Below are 20,912 nucleotides of genomic sequence, written 5' to 3'. Positions count from 1 at the left end.
ATATGACAGCATCAACACCGACGACGTAGATATCCTCCGCATGGATGCGCCAATCATACAAAAGTATACGGATGGCCTTCGTTGCCAATTTTGGATTCCGGCAGCAAACTCGTGACGACGTCTCAACACTCCCGCTCTCCCGATTCAACATCGAGTATGCTCACGCGACAGAGCCCTCGCATACAGACTGGCAACCGCTGAAGCAGATATCGCACACGGATAGGGAAAGAGATAAAGAAAGACAGACTAGGGATACTTAGGGGCATGCCGTCGCTCTTACTCTACGCGTCCCTAGCGCCTGCCTTTATACAGTACAGTCTGACGAACCTTTGGATGGCATGCACCGTGGAAGCTGGCGAGAGTCATTTCATATCATACTGGTTTGATACGCGGTCTAGCGTTCAGACCTGGAACTAAATGGTTCGTGTTAGGGGCTGCGGACGGCGAATCAATTCTGGACCCAGCGAGCAAACTTCCAGACTTCGTCCTTGCGGACGGATATTGTAGATGAAGCTGACAGGAGCGAACCCCGAAACGTAGGTCATGCTCATAAGATGTTTAGAGCCTCACGCGTTAGATGACGGCCAAGTCCAGCGATGTTGGCCAAGAATGTTGGTGGGGGGAAGATCAGCAGCCAAGCGACTTCTATACGAATCTGACTTGTAAGTACAATCAAAGGATTCTGATAAGCAAGGTATGTGGAAAAGTCTGAAGAGTTCTGGAGATGAAGACTCCGGAGAAGGCTTCTTGCGGGAGGATTCAGGTACGCCGAAATCATCTCTGCCTTGCATCAGCCTCACTTGGCACCCTCTTATATGCACTCGCTGCAGTGCCAAGGAGCTATTTATGGGTTGCAATCCATCTGGTGTCCGCTCGACACCATATCCTCATCCATAGAGCTGCTTCGCTCGAGCATGCTGTGTTGTTAATATGCTTGGCATGTGTTTGAGATGATGCTTCCGCAAGACCGAGTCCCTCTGATCCTCGCAACATAGCCTTCTCACACTGTGTTCCTGCAATTGCTAACCTTCGAATACTGACCAAGCGACTTGGAAACCAACAACATTTCTTCCTTCAATGCTGATACTCAGCCTCCAGGATCAGCTATACTCGTCTGCGAGATGTCGAGTCTGTGATGAAGTGCTAGCTCGGATGTAGTATATTAAAGACGTGGTAATGCCCTTGTAGGTCCTTCTTCATCCACTATCATCAAGAGCAATCAGCACCAGTTATCAGCAACTCTTCAATCCAATTCACCCACCCGACCAATCCACTACTTCACTTGAATCACCCTCGCAATATCACAAACCCATATCAGGATGTCTTCCGTCCTCGCCAAGCTCTCCGTAGCAGCAACTTTACTACTCACCTCCATCCTCCAACCCACGTCAGCAAACCCTCTTCCCCAACAATCCCTCGAAAAACGCGGCTGCTACGGTGGCTTCCCCTTCAACCATCTCCATGGCGGATACCACCACGACCTGACCTCCGAAGTCCTCTCCGACATCACCTCCACCTGCCTCGCCGCCGCAGGCAAAACCATCTCCTCCTCATCGCCTTTCTGGCGCTGCACGAACTGGCAAGAAACCAATTCCTGGAAAGAGACCTGTTTCTCCGACTGCGAGGACGGATGCGCCGCACTGCCTAAAGACTACGGCGCCGCACTTTGTGGCTTGGGCTGTGATCCCAACTGCGACACAGGCCCCACTTATGGGTATAACCGTATTGATTGGGCGATTGAGATGAGGGATGGAGGGGCGGACAAGGTTATTGATTTTGAGACTTGTGTTGATGCTTTCAAGACTGAGTTGGGTGGTTGTCAGAGTGGGAGTGAGCAGTATCATGATGGGTTCTGGTTCCGCATTGATCCTGCGCAGGGAGGGTGTTGAGTTTGGAGTAGATGTTGCTCTTGGGTTGAGGACAGGAATGGGGGATGAGAGAGTATGTGTTTACTCGTTCTGGGGTTTCTTCTTTGATGTGCTGTCATTGTGTTTCGTATATAGGCTGTCGTCGCTTACTGCCTCCAGATTACAACCCATGTTTTAATCTTATGTTGTTTTCAATCACATCCCAATCTAGAGGTCTCCCCTGGGACAGTAGCAAGGTGTGTTCAACCTGTTGAAATGCAGAGTAAGTTTGACATCTAGGATACTGTCCAAGAAGACGGCTCAGGTGCAGTTCGATTCTGCTATCTCAACAACGGCAGATCTTAGATGCACAAAATTGGAAATCAAGCACGTACGGCCACAGTCAGCTGAAAACTGGGCATCCCGTCCGCTCTGCCATACATAAGCAGTTGAACGGCAGATTAGTACTACGGTGGGTGACCACGTGGGAATCCCTGCTGCTGTACGTTTTGCATCTTTTGCAACTCTTACTGTAAGATAATGTCAAGTCTCTTCCGTTTTTTTTTTGCTCCTGGTAGCACTTTGAAACTGAAGCGACATTGAAGGAAAGGTGGAATGGGCGCAGAAGCAGAGAAGGCTGTGCAGATCATTCATTATACTGGAGAGGCTATACAACTATATGCAAGAGAGTGTGCAGAATTCGCTAGTAACTGTAATCGATATACTCGTCAACCTTTTCGTTCTCGTTCTCATTCTCAACTTCCTGTGTCTGGATTACAGATCTGCCTCTTCCTCTTCTCTCGGGAGCAGGCGACTCCATAGAAAAGGTCGTAGATCTGCTACCAGGAGTCAGGGCACTGGGCCACCAGAATGGACCGGGTCCGCGACTTCTGCTTCTCTCGTCTGCTTTGTCGGCTAATGAACTTCTCTTCATTTGTGATTGGTAGGCTTCGCCTTCCTGTTCGTGCTCGGCTTGTTCCATACCGCGGGCTACCATTCCGGGGAAGACGTCGGGGCCGATGGCATCGGTGGTTTCGCGGACCTGTTTGGCGAGAGCGTTGCGATGGGCGCGCAGCTGGGTGAGTGACGCCGATGATGACGGGTTCAGAGCGACGAAGAGTGGAGGGAGCGATTTGAGGATATCCATGCCAATTTCGCCGATGCGGAGAGCGGCAAGAGAGACAGAAACCATGAGAGCCCAGAAGAAAATGGAGAACTGCCAGAGAGGAACAAAGTCGGGGATGTAGGTGTTTGCTCGGAGATACCAAGGCAATGAGTAGGTGTAGGATCCACCAACACGGTTATAGTAGAGCCAGAAGCTGACAAGTGCAGTGTAGTAAATATACAAAGCAGGAGCGAGAGCCATGGCAACAAGAATCTTCCATGTTGCCATGACGTCGTGGCCTTGAAGTTTGACGACCGATCCAGCGAGAGCTTTCCTTTGTTTCTTGATGGAAATCATCTTTGAAGTCACAAAGACTGGCCAGAACATCAAGATACCAGGAAGTGTGCCCAGAGCCAGAAGCAACAACTCTCCCAAGCGGTAGAGAAGTGTAGCCAAGCACCACCACCAAGGGCGAGCAGAAGCATCGCCCCACTCAACTTGATGGTCCTTGATACCTAGAGCTCGAAGATGGCGATTGTAATCAACGACCGCTTTCTTCAGTCGTCCTACGCGCGGGTCATCCTGGTACTTGGTGTAGCCTTTGAGCAGACGTCTGTTGAACTCGATAACAACAGGTAGAGGAAGTTTGCGACCAGGAGGGTTATAAAGACGGCGTGTAGCTTGAATGAGTTGAAGCGTCTCATGATCCGGACTAGGTTGTGTGACTGCGGCCAAACCCTGGTAGATTGTCTCCAAGAGTGATCCGATAGCATCGCGTTTCTCAGCACCTCCAGCTTTGAAAGCCTTTACTTGATCAGGATGTACGTCGATAGGGTTGCCAAACTCGATGACAGCTCGCGAGCGGAACTTGTGTGCATGGAAGTAGTTCATGCCAGCGGGAATGATGGTCAGGCCGCAATCTGGATCACGGGCCAAACAACCCAGAGCCATGATGGCAACACCAGCTTTCAGCGGCAGCAAGTCGCTTCTGTCGTGAGATCCACCTTCAGGGAAGATTCCAACACAAGCTCCCTTGGCGAGCTCACGGTAGACCGCGTCGAACATGCGATTTTGGTCGATGTGAGGTGCGACCTTGAATTTGGTACCCTTGATCTTGCTTCCATCGGGTGCTTTGCTCTCGCCAGTGAGTTGAAGAATTGCATCTTCGGTTTTGAATGCTTCGCGTAGGCGAAACTCCCTGGGCCCTAGAACCTCCTCGATATACTGGCTCTCGGGTGCTGCTTTAGATCCAGGTCGCTTAGGCATGATGATGCTGCCGCCATGCATGTATTGGCCATTCAAGAAATTGGTTCCCATACCACGAATCAGTGTAGGGTCGTTCTCAGGATCCGGCAGGCAGATGTATCCTTGGCCAGGCTTAACATGATCCATAGCTCGAGTGACTGGTAATGAGCCCATCTTGCCAGCCATAGCACCGATATAAGGTTCTTTCATTGACTTTTCGGCCACCAAGAAAGACATGCGGCGTCCGACATGTTGCTTCAACAACCGCATGAGAATGATCGAGTCGGCAAATTGGTTTGCATGAGGTGCGCCAACAATAATAACAGGACCTTTCTTAGGAATTCGGAAAGTGTTTCTCGGGTAGATTTCTCTGAAGAAGACATCCAGAGCCAGATTGAAGGTACCCAGTCCGAGATCGTACACCCATGGCGTCAATACTTTGCCATTTCCTTTACTCTGCTTCACGACTTGTTGCTTGTTGTCCTTTTCGTGAGACTTGTGATGTTTCTCGTCCTGTGTTGTAGGTCCATCCTGTGTTGAGGCCTGGGTTGATTTCCGGTCATCCGTTGAGGCCATCTTCGCGCCGAGCGCAGCTGAGCTCTGGGGTCAATTCGCAGGCAGTTGATCTGTCTCAGACAACGCAAGCTTGTATCAAATCACTTCAACAGTATGCGCACGTCTTCTAGAAAGACGTCTGAGGTGAATCTCAACAAAGAGGTGTAAGTGGCGGTTCCTTTAGTTTTCTGTGAGATCTTTGATTGAGGAAATTGGTGCGAGTCAGGATTTCGTCGTTAAATCAGCCCACACAGACCGCGCAGGTTTTGCCGAGGTTGAGGTTACATCACAGGTTTGATTTTGGAAAACACATTCTATGAAGTTTATGATCACTAAATACTGTCGCACTGCTTGAGGCATGTATTGAAACGCGACAACAGTTTCTTGCAAGCTGCTATGTCGAGAAACACGTGTGTTACGAGGCTACCGGTCTGAGACGAACAACTGCCATATGTGAAGAAGTGCCGAAATAGTGGGCCGAGCTGGCCATAAATCATGTCCCGAAACACCCAAACGCCAATCATGTCATTGCAATACTATTCTCTTCGGTCAACCTCCGATTCCGAAACATATGACGACCTTCGAGGGGCTAGCTGGGCATCTGTGTCTGCAAGTGCGGCTTCAAAACTTATGCCAAAGGACGCTGCTAGATACGAGGCATAACGTCTTCGGTAAGCGCATGATATTTGCGCCGTTGAGGAAGCAGAGTCTACACAGATACTCAGAGATGTTGTGAATGGGTCTTTCACATTTACAACTTACCAGTGTGTACTGTCGTCTCAGGTGCTGTGGGGTATCTGAATGCGCTCAGGCTTGGTCGCCGAAAATTTGATGCTGAAGACGTCGAGGTCGACGTTGGCAATTGCATAGAGGATGTGACAGTGGTGGTTGTTGATTCAAGCATTGTGAGTTTTTAAAGAAGATATTGACTGGATGCAGTGTCTTTGATCAAGGAAAAATTGTGAATGGCATGTTCCTACCTCCATTACTTGAGAGGACCCCCTCTTTATACATGGGAAATGCGGTGTACAGGCACTGCAGAAAGTAGCATCACGTCGTACTGCACCTCGATTACGTGAAAACACAAAGAAAACACATCTTGATCAAACACCGCCACAAAACATTCCTCGACAACCGATCTGCATCACTCCTGCGGCTCTGCGCGATTTCACGTCTACCACCAAGTTGTGAGCCATTTTCACGAAAATCACGCAACACAATTGCGCGTTTCCAGACGACAACAAAGCATATCGCAGGAGAAGTTGAGCCATTTTGGATCAATCTGACCAATTCGAGGCTGAGTTCAGAGTCGCAGGGAAATATGACTACATGTGATGAACCAAAGTCGCTAGTCTGTCAATATCTCATTTCTCGTCTCGAAACAGCAAGTGATCATGAGGTCAAATTGATCATGTTTGCTGCGAACATCCCTCTGGCCGACAGAAACTTACACCGCTTGAGACGCCTCTGCGAAATATGAGCTGTGAATAGGCTCACAACCGTTTAACCTTCTTGTTCTATGATCCATCACATCGGTACCTTGATCTCAAGTTCGCAGCAAGTCCTCTTCGGTTATATACTGTACACAGACTCATCTTCTAAAGCAGTTCAAGCAGCTTTCTCGAATTGAAACCTGTGCCTGTTGAGACTCTGTCAATGTCGTCAGCCAAAATGCGGGGCCGGGGTTCGGCTCCTCCAACCTCTCTTTTAGGATAGAGCACCTCAGTTCGCTCGCTCTTCCAGTCCCGTACGACGAGAATGATGAAATTTGCAGTTTTAGATCAACTCAACCAACTGTTGTAGAGCGAACTGCTTCATATAAAAGAGTCGTATTCAAGAAACATCGGGATCACTATTATCGACATTATACTACCCTCTCGCAGTTTCAGATCGACGTCATGGTCCTACTCACAATCGCCAGCGTGCTGTCTCTCGGCCTTGGAAGAGCACTTGCACAATCTGGAGTCATCAGTCCTCTTGCGCGGGCATGTCCTGGATATTCAAACAACACTGATGTGGTGTGCATCAACCGCTATGCCTCAGCTATGCCGCCTTCTTTCGAACGCCAAAGCTCTACTGGAGGTGTATTCTCGCCAAACGACACTTTTGTGGAGACTCAAGTACCTTCCGATCCGTCTTTCGGTCTGGTGAAGAACGCAACATTCGTCGTGTTCGACCAGCGTGGTAGCCAAATTCTTGGTCCCTCTCCTAAGCTGGAGTCTGTGTTTGCAAGCCGCAATGATTCTATTCATGAAGGACCAGTTTATGTTCCTTCGCTGGACGCTATCATTTTCTCCCTACCTCACCAAGGTATCTACCAGCAACAGATTATTCATCTCAATGATTCCACACCTCGATTGGAGAACTATACCACGACTCCTCCTGTTTATGCAGTAAATGGTGGCAAGCTCTTCAACGGAAAGATCTACTGGGCTGTCGAGGCAGGTTTCTCATTTCCTTCACCTCAGAATGGCTCGCTGGTAGCTCAAAGACCTGGCATCTATGAGCTTGATCCATCTACTGGCGAGGTCACTACTCTGCTCAACAACTACTTTGGCCAAGCGTTCAACAGCCCCAATGACCTCTGGGTAGATGATCAGGGTGACATCTGGTTCACTGACTCGTGGTACGGTTATGCCATCAATGTCACTGTATATCCAGTACTCCGACCGGCAACCTACCGCTTCAGGCCTTCTACTGGTCGCGTGTCCATTGTCGAGGACAGTATTGCTCAACCGAACGGTATTGGGATGTCTCCTGACCGTCGAACTATGTACATCAGCGATACTGGTGTGACCGATTTCGAGAACTACCCAGCGGACGGTCCTCTCGTTACAGCTACAACTCACTGGGAGGAAATTCTTTGTATGCCTTTGATGTCGTCGTATCACCAGTGGGATCTTACATCATCAACAAGCGACCGATCTACCAAGCCCAGACGTTTGGAGATGATGGTTTCCATGTCGCTCAGAATGGGTACCTTATAGCAGCTGAAGGGGGAGGTGTTACTGTCTTGAGTGAATACGGAGAGATGCTTTTACGTATCGAGACTGGCTTCACAGTCAACAACATCCAGTTTGCTGGTCCCGAGAGAAAGGACCTTTGGGTGTTTGGCGAGGGCGAGATTGCTCGTGTGACCTGGGATTTGGTCGGTATGGCAAACGAGTGAATCAAGACACCGGGGCACAACAAACACGTGTCTTCGTGACGAAACACGATAGAGAGAACGATGTAGAGATCTAAAGATATTAACAGATTTCACAAATTTGAATATTCAAGCATGTGAGGCTAGGAACGCTGTGAGCGCAAACGCAGAAGGGGCGGCCAACAAATCTGTCCATGGAGGGTGCTGAATTATGACCGCTGTATGTCGGTCTCGCGTGGAAGCGACGTTGCTCAGACTTTCCATCTAAAACATCAGTCATAATTCATTGTTTATTTGTTTCGCTCAGTATATCACCACCTATCTACTATCTCGACGGAATGTCATAAATACTGGTTGCTAGATATGCACGTGTTGGTTGCCGCTGCCTGAAATTGGAAGAATCCGGAAGAACGTCAAAGACACATCAAGCAACAACACAATCGCTTTCTTCAGCCAAGCCTGATACATACAATGTTCAACTTCTGGTTACGGAAACAGAAAATTAGAATTGATCTGGAAACAACGTAATGTCGTCGTTCTTCAGATCTGCCGCCGACATCAGTTCATCACGCGAAGACAGCAGCACTTCAGATGGTTCAAGCGACGAATCCGACAGCAGTGATCGACAGATTACTAGGATCCGCACGCTAGGCTCTAGCACGACAGGTGCAGAGGAGCAATCAGAGCCTGGCGCGTCACAAGCACTTGCGGAAGGATCTCGTAGCTCCAGTTACCACCGCGACCTGTTGTTACATGCTTTACTCGAGGAACGCTGCTACAATGAGGCACTGGATGACTTGAAAGCTGCCGGTGTTCAAGTGGAATCAAAGAACGATCATCGTGTACAGACGCTAGCCAAGGAGAAGTACACCAGGCTCTCACGACAATTGGGTCGATATGGCCTCGAGACTGGTGATCTGGACTCTGATCAATTCGGAGCTCTTCGTCAGACTTATCGGGATGGTTTATCTGTAATCACACGAAAGTCTGTTGATCTCCAGACACCAATTGAGGAAATCTTGGCGCAGTCACAAGGCAGCAATGTGCCAGTGCCACTACTTCGGCTGATGGGAGGAGAGCCATCAGCGACTATTGACATGAGTCGACGCTTTAGTGACTTGGCCATCGCTGGCTCGGACCTGCATGCGCAGCCGAAGCTTCTTGGAAACGGCATACTACCTGGTCATCCACTACTCAACTCAACCCGATACACGCGAGATTTCGAAGAGTTCGGAATACTTGGGAAGGGCGGCTATGGTACTGTGTTCCGATGTAAACACAACCTTGATGGTCGACACTACGCCATCAAGAAGATACCTCTCGGACCCACTCGCATGCGCAAAATCCAAGAGAATGGCCAAGCAGAACTCGATCACATCTTGGTAGAAGTCCGGACACTAGCCCGCCTGGAGCATCCGAATATTGTTCGATATCACAGCGGTTGGATTGAGTGGGCGCCTCTACTCTCGGCTAAACAAGCTATCGAGCACAATGGTCGAAAATTGCTCGAAGCACCTAGGGATTCACAAGACAACGACGACGCTTCAGCACAATTTGACAGACCCGATATACCGGCTATCGATGTTCAATTCGGCTATGACGACGACGACGATGACCCCTTTGAGATGTCGACCGGCCAAAGTGCGACTCAGCGCTTTGCAACCCAGGAGGAAGAAGACATATTATTTGAGGAGTCTAGCAGAAGGTCAGGACCTGCGACTTCTGATACGCAGTCACTACAACCAGGGTAAGTCGATAGATAAAAGCTCTGCCAGCGCGTTATGTTAAAAAGTGCTGACAATCTCTGTGGTAGTTCATACTCCGAAGGCGCACCTCTGCAAAAGATACCGAGTCGAGGTACAGTCGCATCCGTTAGCGACGAAAGCGAAGTTGAAGTCATCACACGCAGAGAAGACCCATCAAGCAGCTATGACACCTCATCCTTCAGCACCAACGCTAACCACCATCATGGCAATGCATCCGAACCGTCACTCGCCCTTCACATCCAAATGTCACTATACAGTATGACACTGTCCGACTTCATGTCGCCCACCACCTACCCCATCGCAAGCAACGACATTGCATCTCTCCGCCACTGTTTCCACGCCCACTCCTCCCTCGAAATCCTCTCTTCAATAATTGAAGGCGTCGAATACCTCCACTCAGAAGGAATAGTCCACCGCGATCTAAAACCCGGAAACATCTTTCTCGCCGTCCGTGAAGGTTCAAAGCCACCTCCTGGAGCCTTCTCATTGTCCACCTGCACGTCCTGCCACGCTACAGACAGTACTCGCCCATTCAACGTAAGCATTTGCATCGGCGATTTTGGTCTCGTTTCCGCAATCGCACGCCCCGAAGACGAAGTACCATCCACAGCAGCAAAAGCAGTCGGCACGGAAATTTACCGCCCCTACACCGTAACTCGCGACAATCACCCCAGCTTAGACGTCTATGCTCTCGGCATCATCGCATTCGAACTCCTCCACCCCTTTGGCACTAGAATGGAAAGACATGAAATGTTGCACAAACTCAAGAAAGGGGAGATTTCTGATGAGCTTGATAAAGAGGTTGGATGCGAGGGGATGGGAGAGTGGATTAGAGGGATGGTGGGGGCTAGTGAGAGTTGCTGTCCTGGGTGGGAGAAATTGAGGGGGGAGTTGAGGGATCTGCTGGAGAAGTGTAAGGGCTTGGAGGGGAAGGGTAAGGAGAAGGGTTGATAAACCCTTTCGGACAAAGCTTTTGCGGCGATGGAGATTCATGGAAAGCTATGAGTGTTTTTCACATAGTTGATACATGAAGGAACGTACACAATAAAGGCATATGACCATCAAGAAATCACAAATCGGTCAAAGATGATACATGCTTGCATCAATGAATCTTCATGAGGTTGACATGTGGGCTACAAAAAGAGTAAAGAAAGATGATATATTCAAGAAGACATTATATACGTGATAATCACCAGCACTGAGTTTTTTCCATCGCAAAATGACTTTCAATCAGCAGAGAGAGAGCGAGAAAGAGAAAAAGGCCCTACATCACCACCATACCAATCGCACCGACGACCACGGCAACAGCAACAGCATTACCAAACACATTCATCTCCTTCCTCGCTCCTCCCGTAGAAACAACAGCAGGAGCACTCCCCTGCACACTCGTCCCAGCACTTCCCAGCGAAGTAGTAGCCGTCACGACCGAACCCCCTACAGTCCTACTCCCGGACAGCGAACCCCCCTGCAACCCACTAATAACCGCCGCGCCCAACCCTTGACTCACCGGCAACGTCGAAGTCTTGCCATCAACAACCACCACCGGTTCTGCAGAAGCAGGTCCAGAAATGCTGGTAGGGATGGAATAAGTAGTTCCGTGGATTGTCACCGCATCACCTGGTGACAGTGTTGTAGAGCCGATTGCGAAGAGAGGAAGTACCGTAGAAGAAGGGAGGGGTTGGGTAGAGTGGTTTATGAGTACAGCGGTTGCGGAGGAGGAGGGGAGTGAGTATATCGTTCCGCTGATTGTGAGTTCTGAGCCGGGAGATAGTGTTTGTGAGGCGATGATGAAGTTTCCTGATACCGAGGTTGCGAGAGCGGGGTCGAAGGTTGAGACGACTGTGGATGGTGTGGGTAGGGCTGAAGTTTCGCCATTGATTACTACAGCGGTGCCAGAAGGTGCGAGAGAGTATATCGTTCCTTGGACTTCGAGGGCGGAGTTTGGGGAAAGCGTATGTCCTGCTATGATGATTTCTGGGGTTTGAGAAGCAGAGAGTGGAGTAGTGTTGCCATCGATGATTACTGCGGTAGCAGAAGATGCGAGCGAGTACGTCGTACCCGATATTTCGATGGCCGAACTTCCTGCTACAAGAGTTTGTGTACCGATGACATATTCCGAAGCAGGGTTTGCAGTGAGAACAGTAGAGCCGACCGTGATGACAGGAGCAGCTGCATTGCTGACGACAGAAATCACAGGGGCTGTAGAAAAAGCAGCGACGGGAAGAGCTGAAGTCACACCGTTTTCGACGATGAAGGTGGATGATCCAGAAGTCGCAAGCGAGTAAGTCGTGCCTTCTACTTCGATAGCTGAACTTCCAGGAGCCAATGTTTGCGTTCCGATTATGAATTCTGAAGCTGAGTCCGCAGTGACGATGCTCGAACCAATTGTGATGGCAGGTGCAGCGGTAGTCGTTTCCGCACCTACGGAAAGAGCAGAAGTCACATCATTCTGCACAACGAATGTCGAAGATGCAGAAGTTACCAAAAAGCAAGTCGTCTCGCCAACTGCGATTGCCGAACCACCGGCCTCAAGCGTCTGGGAGCCAACAATGTACGCAGATTCAGAGTCTGCAGTGACAACCGAGCTTCCAAAGGTGATCGCTGGAGCTGCAGTTTGAGAAGGTACTGGGTGCTGAGTAGCTCCATTCTCGACCACGAATGTTGCAGAACCAGATGTTGCTAGTGAGTAAGTGACACTACCAGCTGTGATGGCTGGCCCTCCAGCAGAAATGGTTTGCGACTCATAGACGAACTCCGAGCTTGGGTTCGCTACTACAACCGAGGAACCAATTGTTATCTGTGGTATGGTCGATAAAGAACCCACCGGAGCAGGCGTTTGAGTCTGACCATTCTCGATGATCGCGCTAGGGGAAGTGGCAAGCGAGTATGTCGTTTGACCGACTGTGATGGCCGGGCCACCTGGTGCAAGAGTCTGTGAGCTGATAATATTTTCGCTGGAAGGGTTAGGAGCAATAGTCGATGACCCAAGAGTGAGTACTGGTGCAATCACAACCGTAGTCTGAGATGCAGACGGAAAAACTTCGATGCTTGACGCGATAGTGCCAGGTTGTTGAGTTTCGGTAAAGTCTCCACTAGTGACTGCTTGGTGGTTCGTTGGGATGGTTGCAACAGAAGATGCCTGAGTAGCTTCATTGGAGCCTGCATTAGTCGTGGTTCCAGAAGGATTTGGTGCATCGTTAGATACTGCGGTTGTTCCTGAAGATCCTGGAGACACGCCATTGCTTTCGGTGTTGGTGGGCTGGGCCGCAGACGAATGGCCAGCACCGCTTGGTGCATCGCTTGGTGCATCGCTTGATTGAGCCGTGATCACCGCACCGCCAGTGGTCCCAGCATGTGTTGATTGGCCGGCAGAAGATCCGCCATTGCTCGCTACGTTTGTCGAGGTGTATGTCGGCTCGGTTTCAGCACCACTACTCGCTCCTGTCGAACCTGCCGCCTCAGAAGTAGCAGCAGATGTCGGTGTGTCAATGACTGATGTTGGAGCCTGTTCAGCGCTGGTAGGAGGAAGTTGCCCGGTAGCAGAAGTTGGCTGCTGAACGTTTGATGTCGAGGTTTGCTCCAAGCTTGTGGAAGATACTTGCTGAGCAGTCGTAGGAGATTCCTGATCAGCAGTCGTGGCAGAGGGTCTCTCCACAGCAGTCGTCGAAGTCTTCTCAGCAGCAGTCGCAGAAGTCTTCTCAGCATCAGAAGTCTGCCCACCAGTCGACACAGTACCCACAACCGCACTTGTAGTAGCCTCCGCACTAGACTTTTCCACAGAAGTCGTCGTTCCACTAACCACCCTACTCGTCGGCAAAACGCCACCGAAATTGCCCGGACTAGTCGCAATAATCGAACTCGTCTTGTGCGTAAGCGTCGTAGCCACAATGTGCACAGTAGGCGCTCCAGTCGGCTGCTTGGAAACGAAATTCGTGCATTCGCTGAGCCATGGGTATTCGGAAGAGATGTTTGGGTTGCGGGCGGAGATCCAGTTGATGTATTCGATGGGGACGGAGTCGAACATGACTTTTGCTGATTGCGGAAAGGGTCAGAAAGGAGCAAAGGGGAAAGAACGGAGGAGATAAGGTATGGATGGGAGGTAGAAGGGGATACTTACAAGGCCAATCAACATCAGGTTCCAACCACAGCCCACCTGTATATTCTTGTGTATTCAAATTGGTGAAGTTGTAATCTTCAAGCACAATATCATCTGCGTTTTCTCCATAGGCCACAAACAGGAGACCAAGCATAGGTTCTACATAAGGCGTCGGCGATGCCCTTGTTGCAAAAATAGTCAGCCATCATATCCATCATTCCAACCCTTTCGCAAAAAGATCAAAAAGAGACACAAAACTCACACGACAGTATTAGTCCTAGTAGCTTCCAACCCCCACTGCGTAGTAATCTCGCTAAAAGTATGGAACCTCGACATGGCATATGTAAACTCTTTCGTCGTGGCAGGAAGCAACGAGATCAAATCCGTCGGGACGCCGGGGAATTTCCACTGCATGCTTGCCAAAAGGCCCGTGGGGGCGAGTGTCGCGAAATCTGTGAAGACGGTTGTGAGCACGTCTCCTGAGTAGTCGCCTGTGGTGACGGTGTAGGAGGCTGTAAAGCCATCGTAGCGGGTGGATGAGTTGGCGGGGACGAGGGTGTTGTTGTATTGGATGTAGTAGTCTATTTCTGTGGCGACCTGGGATAAAAGTGTTAGAAGGAGCGGTGTGGTGATTTATGGAAGGTGACGAACGGTGAATGTGGCATGTTCGGTCCACCATGAGTTTAGGAAGATTTCGTTCGGTAACCAGAAGCCGCATTTTCTCGAGAGACTGGGGCCAGGTGTGGTGCTAGCGGTAGACGAAGTAACAGTCTGAGTAGCGACGAAAGATGTCGAGTTTACATATACTGTGCCTGTAGCATTTGATCAGAACTTAGAATCGTAACAGCGCCTGAGAACTTACGCTGAGGCATTGCAACAACGGCCGGTATAGCAAAGGTCAACCCCACCACTGCCAGGCGTGAAGCCTCACCCACAGCTAGCTTCATGTTTGCTGATCACTTTCTCCTCAGAGATCCTTGTCGAATTCAATACGATGCACAACTCGATGAAAGCAGACCAAGCTTTGCTGAAACGAACGACAAACACTTCTCACCTTCGAACGAAAGACAAAAGGCAGAGAAGTAAAGACAAAAAGAGAAAGTGCTTACAAAACCTCCCCAGCGCTTAACCTACCACTCATATATCTGATAGCCCGAAGGATCCAACTAGACTCTATGCACACTGCCGACCCAAGCAGCATACAAAACATGCACACACGGGCCGTGCCTGTAGCATGTGAACAAGACACTATCCCTCCCACCCTGCGAAGATCATCGGAATATTTCTAGGCACCTATAAAAATCTGCAGTGTGACTTGTAACCCCATAAAGTGTAGGAGAGCAAGAGTAAAGTCGAAGCGAAGGAAAGAGATGGACTGCAGGAACAAGCGCTTGAGCCTCGCGGTGTGATGTGCATTGTATTCGTACGTGATTGGTGGAGGTCATTCCGAAGGATTCCAGGCACAAGGCGCAATAATCATTAGTGCTGCTGTGCGAAACAGCACTACCCATATTATGGACATGGGAAAAAGCGGCTCAGAAATGGCATCCATGCAACATTTTACTGGATCCTTCAGATAGCTGCTCGAATAAAGTCGTGGGTGATGAGGTGAAAAGATCGGGATGTCCAGGTCTTGTTTCGAGACGGGGTGTTGTCCTGCATGTGCAATATATCCAGTCTTGGCGTGCATGCTGTTCGGTATTGACCCCATTTCTGGACAAAGGTTTGGACATCCTTGGGTAACACGTGAAGTGCTGCATGCAGAACGTCCATGCCGGAGTAATATCTGAGATACCAGTGTCTGACTAGGAGTGAAAATCGTGGACAGTAGTATTGTGTAAGTGTTGTTCTGTGTGCCTTGTTCCTTCATCCTGGAGCGGTAGACATACCAGCTCGTGTTTCTGTGGTATAGAGCATATTCGGTAAATGTGAGATGATCGATGGTGTCAAGTCAGTCGCGCGGTTGTGGCAGCTCTTTTGACTCTTTCTAGATAGATCTCAAAGGGGTAGCAGAGAAGATTGAAAGAAAGCACAAACCGAAGATTTGAGAAATCGAAGCATAAATGTCATATCGGGACCGCTCTAAAACAGCAATACCCGAAGGTGGGGGGTGTAAAAAAAAAAGATGATAGAAAAACAACACACGAGAGAATATCCAACTCCCTTCCCAAGCCCGCAATGATCCAGCCGCTCCCCTTTCCTTTTCGCAGAAAAAGAAGAGGTACGGTTTACCTAGAAACAAATGCAGCGCCCGCCAAAAAAAAATATAATGCCCAAGACTATAACACCTTTTAAGTTTCTTTCTACTCATCATCCTTGACATTGCCGTTGGGCTCGACTGCGATTTCGACCATTTCGCCAACACCTTCGGAGGCATCGGTGGTGATTGCTTGTGCTTCGTCGAGGTTGATTCCCAATCTGATTTCTTCCTTGCGTTGTCTGGCGGCTTCGGTCTCCTTTCTCATGGTCTCCAAGTTCCAGCCATCGTCGTCGTCGGCATCGCTGTCGTCGCCGTCGTTCCAGTCGCCCTTTTCGAACAGGGCACGACCGGTGGCTTCCTTCATCTTTTGGGCTTCTTGTTCGGCGGCCTTCTTGTCCATACGTTCCTTCTTCCATTTCTGGAAAGTCTCCTCGTTGACAGGTGTGAGAGTACCGGTAAGCTTGTGACGTTCGGAATCGAGGAAGTCTTCGAGGGTAAGAGTGTTGAGAGGAGATTTGTCCATGAGAGCCTTCTCGGCAGCGCGCTGTTCTTTTGTCTTGAGGACGAAGCTGGAGGGGGTGGAAATTAGCATGTGGAAACAGAGGTAGGAATGATGATCGCAAAACATACCCTGGTGGTAAACTGTGTTTGTACATGCACTTGTCGCCGCCGTTGGGACAGGTCCAGAACCAACCGTACTTGCCGTTCTCGACAGCCTCGATGAAGAACTTGCACACCTTGTCGGTCGTCGTCTTTGGGTTTCCGTGCTTGGACTTGACGACATCGCGCAGCTTCTCCTCGTCCCAGTCTGCCATGTCGTCCTTCTTTCTCTCCTCATCTTGCTGCTCCTTCTCCAACTCTCTCGTGTCGGTGTACAGACTCTTCTTCTCTCCCTTGATGCCTTGAGACAGGTCGTGACTGAACTTGCACTTTCTGCCCTTGTCACAAGCACCCTTTTTGAAGAATTGACAGAGCACCGTCTTGGGGTCGACACCGAAGGGAACCTTTTGGATCTGAACGGGCTTGAAGAGTTCGGCGGCCTCTCTCTTTGCGGCTTCGGCGGCGAGCTTTTCCTTTTCGCGGGCAATCTTCTCGGCTTCCTTTCTCTTTTCGTCCGGGTTGAGTGAAGAAGTGGCGTTGATCTGCTTGATTTGACGTTGGGCGGCACCACCCTTCTTGTTCTTCATACCGAAGGTCTTGTCGACGGCGACCTTCTTGGGCGCGTTGGCATTTTTGTCCTGCTTCTTGGGCGGCATGATGGCGGTATTCGTAGGGTGTGGTTAGATAGATTGTGTGGCAATGCGCCTAATGAGGGTGTGTAGAGTCAAGGCCCGTGGTTGGGAAGTCGTGTGCGTGAATATGTACGAAGAAACTCTCGAATATTCAAACTTGTCTGCTCCCCACTTGCGAAGAACGTCACCGTCGAGTTTTGAAAATGCCAAGATCTCGTACCTTCCTCCTCGGCAGACCTTCCCCTTGCAGCGTCACCACTGTACACGTACACCTTGATCGACGACTATACCCGCGAGCTGCTCTACCATATCACCGCCCTCACAAGCTGTACCAATCTTCTGTACAAACACAACCTCGCCCTCATCTCACTCTCAAACTTCCCAAACAACTACAAACTCGTGCGTCTTCTCGGTTTTCCACCGAGTCGCCGACAGCCAGCTGACACGCAACCCCAGACACACACACTCTTGACACCCGCAATCATGATCTCAGACGACCAACTCTACCAACTCGCCATCTTTCTCGGCAGCGTCAGCATGCTCCTCATCGTCCTCTACCATTTCCTCGAAGTCAATGCCGAGAATGACGACAAGGCCACTCCCCTGTCTGCAGAGCGCAAGGCTGATACCGTGCCTGGTGCTAAGCCTGTGAGATCATAGAGCTGTCTGTCCGTTATACCTGTGTGTGTCGCATGGGGCTGGAGTTGCAGGGCATGCGAAGAGAGATAGAGAGAGGAGAGACAAAGGATACAGAGGATCCAGTCGTTGATTTGACATGGCTTGGAGTTCTGAGGAGTTACAAGAGTCGGTCGCTGTTATCAGCACTTTGTATGCGATCGGCTGTTTTCATTGCACAGGGAACAGGGGATACCAAAATGTTTGTCAAAAATGCCATGTATGCTTTATTGGGTATCGTTATATGCACAAGAAGAAGGAGCGACTGTTGTTCAAATGTCGTTCGTCGCCTATTGATGAGCTATCCATCTGTGCTCATCTGTCTACACGCCAGGAGCCCATCCGAAAGTCGGAGAATCAGGTGGATAACCTGGTCCTTCGTTCGGGTCCACGACCTCGTAAAAGTCTTCGTCGTGAAGAAAGTTGCGCCTGCGCTCTGCAGTCATCAACGTGCTTCCAGCTCTCATCATAGCCGGCCCAACGATCCTGTACTTCTCCTCCATTTGCTGCAACAACTTCTCGTCGTTCAGCTTCGTTCCTGTAAGATTGCTAAGTCTTATTGCGTCCGCTTCTCTTGCTTGCTGGTGCCTCCATTCCTTGGTGTCCTTCTTAGGTGGCACCATCGAAATGATGGGTGTCACCAGTCTTCCCCGAGAGTCGGAAAGATAAGCATCTGATATTTCTGAATTATGGTCTGAATAAGCCATTGGTTAGCAAGAAAGGGTGAAATTCTGATGTTTCTGTGAAAGGGATTCAACAGCCACCTGAGAGTCCTGCGCGAGGTCCATCACCCAGCTTGTGCGTGATCGGCTTGATGTGCTCGTTCTCCATGTGTGCCATCCAGGAGCCCATGTCGTCGAATGCAGTAATTTCATCTTCTTTGAAGCAGGCAGACCATGCGCATTCGTAGTCGTCCTCGGATGTCTTCTTGCCATGAATCTTGATGACGTGCTTGCGAAGTGTATCGATGTTGTGCAACTCAGAGCCGCAATCTTCCCACTCGCATTTGAACACGTTAAACTCGACTTCAGGCTCCTTGGACTCGACGGCGACGGCTGGCTTTGGCTGTCTGGCGCGACGCTGTTTGGGTGGTGCATAGCTTGGTGCTGCCTGACCGCGTGACATGCGCTGAGCAGCCGATGACTTTGATGCCGATGGAGTTACACCGTCACCGCTTTGACCTGTTGCAGCTGCAAGTGCCGCCTTACTATGGATGCTCTTGCGCCAGCCGACAGGGCGACCTTTCTTCTTGATCGGGTTACCGTTCTCATCAAACTCGGTGACTTGTGAGCGGAACGCCGAATAGCCGATGGGTTGGGTTGAAACTGGTGTTGACGACATGTTTGTTGAGTTTTGCTTGTTGCGAGGTGTGTCGGGCACGATGGAGGATGTCGCGCGGTGATGCAGGTCGGTATGTCGGCGGGTCGAGGGTTTAGCCGGAGATCTTCCGTTGGTGAAAGTCGCGCTCGCAGTGACCGGTAAACTCTTGCGAGGTTGTCTACCCTTGGCCTTAGGGAAAGGTTTCCTTGTACGACCGGCGTTGCCCTTGTTTGTGTTGATCTCGACTGCTACAACTTGGTTGGTTGATGCGCGTCGAATAGAAGCTGAGGGTGCTGGTGTATTTTCAGTCGTAGAAGCTCTGTCGGTGATAGTGACAGCGGGTGGAACATCGGAAGTGAGGGGCGCTCCCCCTTCGTCTTCACTTCCACCTTCGTCATCGGCGTCGGTTGCGATGTTCCTTTCTTCCGAGGTGGTCGACTCTCTGTCTGCCTCTGCGGGCTCAAGAGGCTCAATTATCGGCTCTCCTGGATCAATCAAGTCCCAGCGAATAGTTTCGAGATCAAACTTATCCAACTCTACACCTTCTGAGTGGTTCTTGAGAAAGTTGTGCATCACGTTAAGATGCTGGTTCAAAGGCCGCATGTCTGGGTGACGCCCAGTAGCCAGGAGCACGTCTCTGCAGATTGTTCGCGGATCATATCTGGACTTGCGCGCGACCTTAGCACGTCTGACTGGCTCTACTAAAGTATGATGCTTGAGTTCGACGTGTTTGCTGATGATCATTGGACGTGCAGCTGCAGCAGCTGACGGTTGAGGGGCTCCAGTGGGGACATATGTAGGATACATATGACCGTTGAAGTAGTACTGCTGAAGGTTGACCGGGGCTGCTGGGGCTGTTGGGTTGAAGTGGCCATTGCTGTGGACATTGTTGACTTGATCCATAGTCAAGCCCATATCGTACTGTCCAGTGTTGGCCTGCTTTGCCGGAGGCATGTCTTCGTCAGAATCAGAGTTCATAGCGGACATGTCAACAAGCTCAGCAAAGTTACGTTTGCGAGCTGCTTCTCCTTTGTTGGCTCGTGGCGGTCTTGGTACTGCAGGAGGGGGCGTTGATCTTGCGACATTCGATGCTTGCGCTTGAGGCTGGAAGTATGGACTAGAGTACTTTCGGTGTTGGGCTTGAAGGTTCTGGATCGCTGCCGCTTGAGATGGTTGAGGTGGTTGAGGAGGAGTGTAAGCGGAGTTGTAGTCAGGCGCATCATCTACTGGTGGAGCCCAGTGGAAATCTGACTGATAGTTTACAGTGGGTGCATCGTTAGGATGATGTCCTGAATGATACGGCTGCGAGACAGGTGGACCGGAGTTGGTAGGAGGGACTGAGTCGCGACCAGTAAGATCCACAACATTACCTCTATCCTGAAGAGCAGCCACGGCGGCTCGACTAGGTCGGCCTCGTTGGCCAGGGAACTTTCCAATATTGGGCCACTGTTTCTTCGCTGCAGACCCGGGGTGAGAGGCATTGTTTGAGGACGAAGCAATGACTGCTGGTGGAGCTTGGACGGAAGGAAGAGCTGGAGACGTTGGTTTGTTTTGGTTGTTTGCTTTAGCAGCATCAGGAACAACAGACAACAAAGCTCGGGCGAACTGAGCACGATCGACATACAGCCCCATACGTTCGAGGCTCTCGCAAAGTGTCATGTACGAAGGGTTAGGTGCCAATAACGCATGAATAGCTTCGACAGAAACCAGCTTGTTGAGATTCTCC

General features: G+C 50.2%; 10 protein-coding genes across 10 annotated transcripts; 5 read left to right on the top strand and 5 right to left on the bottom strand.

Annotated features, from left to right (window-relative positions):
• Nucleotides 1-1,319: 1,319 nt before the first annotated feature.
• M438DRAFT_409979 (uncharacterized protein) lies at nt 1,320-2,027 on the top strand (the record flags this gene model as incomplete). The annotated part of the gene is made up of 1 exon (XM_029910055.1): nt 1,320-2,027. One exon carries the CDS (start codon nt 1,320-1,322, stop codon nt 1,887-1,889), a length of 570 nt encoding a protein of 189 aa, XP_029754964.1. The 3' UTR covers nt 1,890-2,027.
• A 437-nt stretch (nt 2,028-2,464) lies between these two features.
• M438DRAFT_350175 (uncharacterized protein) lies at nt 2,465-4,948 on the bottom strand. The gene has a single exon (XM_029906568.1). It carries the CDS (start codon nt 4,771-4,773, stop codon nt 2,551-2,553), a length of 2,223 nt encoding a protein of 740 aa, XP_029754963.1. The 5' UTR covers nt 4,774-4,948; the 3' UTR covers nt 2,465-2,550.
• Nucleotides 4,949-5,288: 340 nt separating this feature from the next.
• M438DRAFT_284984 (uncharacterized protein) lies at nt 5,289-5,620 on the bottom strand (the record flags this gene model as incomplete). The annotated part of the gene is made up of 2 exons (XM_029901494.1): nt 5,289-5,461; nt 5,515-5,620. The coding sequence occupies 2 exons, from the start codon at nt 5,618-5,620 to the stop codon at nt 5,289-5,291; spliced, it is 279 nt and encodes a 92-aa protein (XP_029754962.1).
• A 755-nt stretch (nt 5,621-6,375) lies between these two features.
• M438DRAFT_409976 (calcium-dependent phosphotriesterase) lies at nt 6,376-8,005 on the top strand. The gene is made up of 2 exons (XM_029910054.1): nt 6,376-7,617; nt 7,647-8,005. Exons 1-2 carry the CDS (start codon nt 6,651-6,653, stop codon nt 7,919-7,921), a joined length of 1,242 nt encoding a protein of 413 aa, XP_029754961.1. The 5' UTR covers nt 6,376-6,650; the 3' UTR covers nt 7,922-8,005.
• Nucleotides 8,006-8,196: 191 nt separating this feature from the next.
• On the top strand, nt 8,197-10,862 carry M438DRAFT_400959 (kinase-like protein). Its single transcript, XM_029909497.1, has 2 exons — nt 8,197-9,644; nt 9,711-10,862. The coding sequence occupies exons 1-2, from the start codon at nt 8,425-8,427 to the stop codon at nt 10,612-10,614; spliced, it is 2,124 nt and encodes a 707-aa protein (XP_029754960.1). The 5' UTR covers nt 8,197-8,424; the 3' UTR covers nt 10,615-10,862.
• A 4,336-nt stretch (nt 10,863-15,198) lies between these two features.
• M438DRAFT_350171 (uncharacterized protein) lies at nt 15,199-15,506 on the bottom strand (the record flags this gene model as incomplete). The annotated part of the gene is made up of 1 exon (XM_029906567.1): nt 15,199-15,506. The coding sequence occupies exon 1, from the start codon at nt 15,447-15,449 to the stop codon at nt 15,201-15,203; it is 249 nt and encodes an 82-aa protein (XP_029754959.1). The 5' UTR covers nt 15,450-15,506.
• Nucleotides 15,507-15,600: 94 nt separating this feature from the next.
• M438DRAFT_307360 (uncharacterized protein) lies at nt 15,601-17,309 on the bottom strand. Its single transcript, XM_029902295.1, has 2 exons — nt 16,590-17,309; nt 15,601-16,528 (listed from the first exon to the last, which is right to left on the bottom strand). The coding sequence occupies exons 1-2, from the start codon at nt 17,213-17,215 to the stop codon at nt 16,063-16,065; spliced, it is 1,092 nt and encodes a 363-aa protein (XP_029754958.1). The 5' UTR covers nt 17,216-17,309; the 3' UTR covers nt 15,601-16,062.
• Nucleotides 17,268-17,851, top strand: M438DRAFT_340333 (uncharacterized protein; the record flags this gene model as incomplete). The annotated part of the gene is made up of 2 exons (XM_029904309.1): nt 17,268-17,273; nt 17,648-17,851. 2 exons carry the CDS (start codon nt 17,268-17,270, stop codon nt 17,849-17,851), a joined length of 210 nt encoding a protein of 69 aa, XP_029754957.1.
• M438DRAFT_168171 (uncharacterized protein) lies at nt 17,468-18,581 on the top strand. The gene has a single exon (XM_029899101.1). It carries the CDS (start codon nt 17,884-17,886, stop codon nt 18,541-18,543), a length of 660 nt encoding a protein of 219 aa, XP_029754956.1. The 5' UTR covers nt 17,468-17,883; the 3' UTR covers nt 18,544-18,581.
• On the bottom strand, nt 18,236-19,239 carry M438DRAFT_350168 (uncharacterized protein). The gene has a single exon (XM_029906566.1). The coding sequence runs from the start codon at nt 19,205-19,207 to the stop codon at nt 18,620-18,622; it is 588 nt and encodes a 195-aa protein (XP_029754955.1). The 5' UTR covers nt 19,208-19,239; the 3' UTR covers nt 18,236-18,619.
• Between the last annotated feature and the right edge of the window lie 1,673 nt (nt 19,240-20,912).

Source organism: Aureobasidium pullulans (assembly GCF_000721785.1).
Source record: "Aureobasidium pullulans EXF-150 unplaced genomic scaffold scaffold_41, whole genome shotgun sequence".
Classification (NCBI taxonomy): Eukaryota; Fungi; Ascomycota; class Dothideomycetes; order Dothideales; family Saccotheciaceae; genus Aureobasidium; species Aureobasidium pullulans.
This window is presented reverse-complemented; position numbering and strand designations above follow the sequence as displayed.

What these genes read in the sequence shown, in the direction of transcription:
- M438DRAFT_350175 (XM_029906568.1), bottom strand. Translation starts at nt 4,773, where the DNA reads ATGGCCTCAACGGATGACCGGAAATCAACCCAGGCCTCAACACAGGAT.
- M438DRAFT_409976 (XM_029910054.1), top strand. Translation starts at nt 6,651, where the DNA reads ATGGTCCTACTCACAATCGCCAGCGTGCTGTCTCTCGGCCTTGGAAGA. An exon ending in TCACTGGGAGGAAATTCTTT is followed by an intron (nt 7,618 to 7,646) that starts GTATGCCTTTGA and finishes TCGTATCACCAG; the next exon opens with TGGGATCTTACATCATCAAC.
- M438DRAFT_400959 (XM_029909497.1), top strand. Translation starts at nt 8,425, where the DNA reads ATGTCGTCGTTCTTCAGATCTGCCGCCGACATCAGTTCATCACGCGAA. An exon ending in ACGCAGTCACTACAACCAGG is followed by an intron (nt 9,645 to 9,710) that starts GTAAGTCGATAG and finishes TCTCTGTGGTAG; the next exon opens with TTCATACTCCGAAGGCGCAC.
- M438DRAFT_307360 (XM_029902295.1), bottom strand. Translation starts at nt 17,215, where the DNA reads ATGCCGCCCAAGAAGCAGGACAAAAATGCCAACGCGCCCAAGAAGGTC. An exon ending in AAACACAGTTTACCACCAGG is followed by an intron (nt 16,529 to 16,589) that starts GTATGTTTTGCG and finishes CACCCCCTCCAG; the next exon opens with CTTCGTCCTCAAGACAAAAG.
- M438DRAFT_168171 (XM_029899101.1), top strand. Translation starts at nt 17,884, where the DNA reads ATGGGGCTGGAGTTGCAGGGCATGCGAAGAGAGATAGAGAGAGGAGAG.
- M438DRAFT_350168 (XM_029906566.1), bottom strand. Translation starts at nt 19,207, where the DNA reads ATGTCGTCAACACCAGTTTCAACCCAACCCATCGGCTATTCGGCGTTC.